Source organism: Ursus maritimus, unplaced genomic scaffold (genome assembly GCF_017311325.1).
Source record: "Ursus maritimus isolate PB19 unplaced genomic scaffold, ASM1731132v1 scaffold_19, whole genome shotgun sequence".
In the NCBI taxonomy this organism is placed as follows: Eukaryota; Metazoa; Chordata; class Mammalia; order Carnivora; family Ursidae; genus Ursus; species Ursus maritimus.
Window position 1 is genome coordinate 48,018,279 of NW_024424341.1, and position 1,985 is coordinate 48,020,263.

Below are 1,985 nucleotides of genomic sequence, written 5' to 3' on the forward strand. Positions count from 1 at the left end.
ACGCTTTGCAAATATTTTCTCCCAGTCCATAGATTGCCTTTTCACTTTGGTGATTATTTCCCTTGCTCTGCAGAAGCTTTTTTGTTTCATAGAGTGCCACTTGTCTTTTGTTGGTTTAGTTCCCTCTTCTGTTGGTGTCAGATCCAGGAAATCATTGCCAGGACCAATGCCAAGAAGATTTTCCTCTATGTTTTCCTAAAAGGGTTTTACAGTCTCACATCTTACGTTTAAGTCTTTAATCCACGTTGAGCTGATTTTTTATGTATGGTGTGAGATAGGGGTCCAATTTCACCCTTTTACACGTGTATATCCAGTTTTCCCAATACCATTTCTAAGGGGAAACTAATGATAAGTGGAGACTATTGGATTTTAGTTGACATGGTGCATGAAGCCCACACGTCATATTCCCATGCAGGATCCTCTGGTTCTGAAATCAAATCTCAGTGGCTGGAAACTGGCAGGATGGCCTCCAGGGATTTGGTCATAGGAGTGATCTTCTTAGTCCAGACCATGGTTGGAACCTTGGGGAATCTCTCTCTTCTTTACTATTATCTCTTCCTTTCCTTCACTGGGTGCAGATTGCGGCCCACAGATTTGATTGTTAAACACTTGATTGTGGCCAACTCCTTATCCCTCCTCTGTAAAGGAGTCCCCCAGACAATGGCAGCTTTTGGGTGGAACAATTTTCCAAGTGATGTCGGATGCAAACTTCTTTTCTATCTTCACAGAATAAGCAGGGGTGTGTCCATAGGCAGCACGTGTCTCCTGAGCGTCTTCCAGGCCATCACGATCAGCCCCAGGAACTCAAGCTGGGCAAAACTTAAAAGGAAAGCTCTCAAGCACATTGACTTCTCTATACTCCTGTGCTGGACCCTCTACATGCTGGCCAGTATCCTTTTTCCTGTCTATGTAACTGGCAAATGGAGCAACAGGAGCATCTCCGTGAAAAAGGATTTGGGATACTGTTCTGGGATAAGTAATAACAAAATCATACAACTGGTCCAAGCAGCACTGTTATCCTTCCCTGATGCTTTATGTTGAGGACTCATGATCTGGGCCAGCAGCTCCATGGTTTTCATCCTGCACAGGCACAGGCAGCGGGTCCAGCACATCCACAGACCTAATAACATCTCTGCCAGACCCCCTGCTGAGTCCAGAGCCACCCAGAGCATCCTTGTCCTGATGACCACCTTCGTGTCCTTATACTCCGTCTCCTCCATCTTTCAAGTCTGTATCGTTCTATTAGATGACCCCAGTTGGCTGCTGGTGAGCGTCTCTGCCTTGATCAGTGGATGCTTCCCAACTGCCTGCCCCTTTGTTCTCATGAACTGTGACTCCAGTGCATCCAGGTTCTACTTAGCCTGGATGAGGAACACAACCCCCACCAAACTCCTGACGGATATGTGAATTGTATGTTTTTGCACAGTGTACGATTGTTTATTCATTCGACCCCCAAACTGTATGATTGTGTCAACAATCACACCACAAGAGAGAGGTCAGCAAGCCAGAATGAGCTTCTTTCCCATAAGAAGCAATAAATAGTAATAGTAAATGTGAATGAAACATTATGGAATTATTATGAAAATACTTACGTAGGCGAAATTTTATTCACACTTCTAGTGAAGTAATTTGGAATCTGTGCAATTAAAAAAATGGACTCTGAGAAACAAACTGTGGGCTTCAGAGGGGAGGGGGGTGGGGATGGGATAGGCTGGTGATGGGTAGTAAGGAGGGCACGTATTGCATGGAGCACTGGGTGTTATACGCAACTAATGAATCATCGAACTCTACATCAGAAACCAGGGATGTACTGTATGGTGACTAACATAATATAATAAAAAACTATTTTTAAAAATTGTTCCTGAAACAATCTAGAGATTGTGGGGAGATCTTTGTGTAACTTTTAATTTGACAAATTAAATATTTCCAGAAATTGACTAAGCGTCGAATATTTGGAAAAGATTTGAGAGAAGTTCACGTGTGAG

The 1,985-nt window shown here is 43.5% G+C and overlaps 1 protein-coding gene across 1 annotated transcript; it reads left to right on the forward strand.

Moving 5' to 3' along the window:
* Window positions 1-462: 462 nt before the first annotated feature.
* Window positions 463-1,407, forward strand: LOC103657367 (vomeronasal type-1 receptor 4-like). The gene is given in 1 exon segment (XM_008684811.1): window positions 463-1,407. A coding segment is annotated over 1 exon segment (945 nt).
* Window positions 1,408-1,985: the final 578 nt, after the last annotated feature.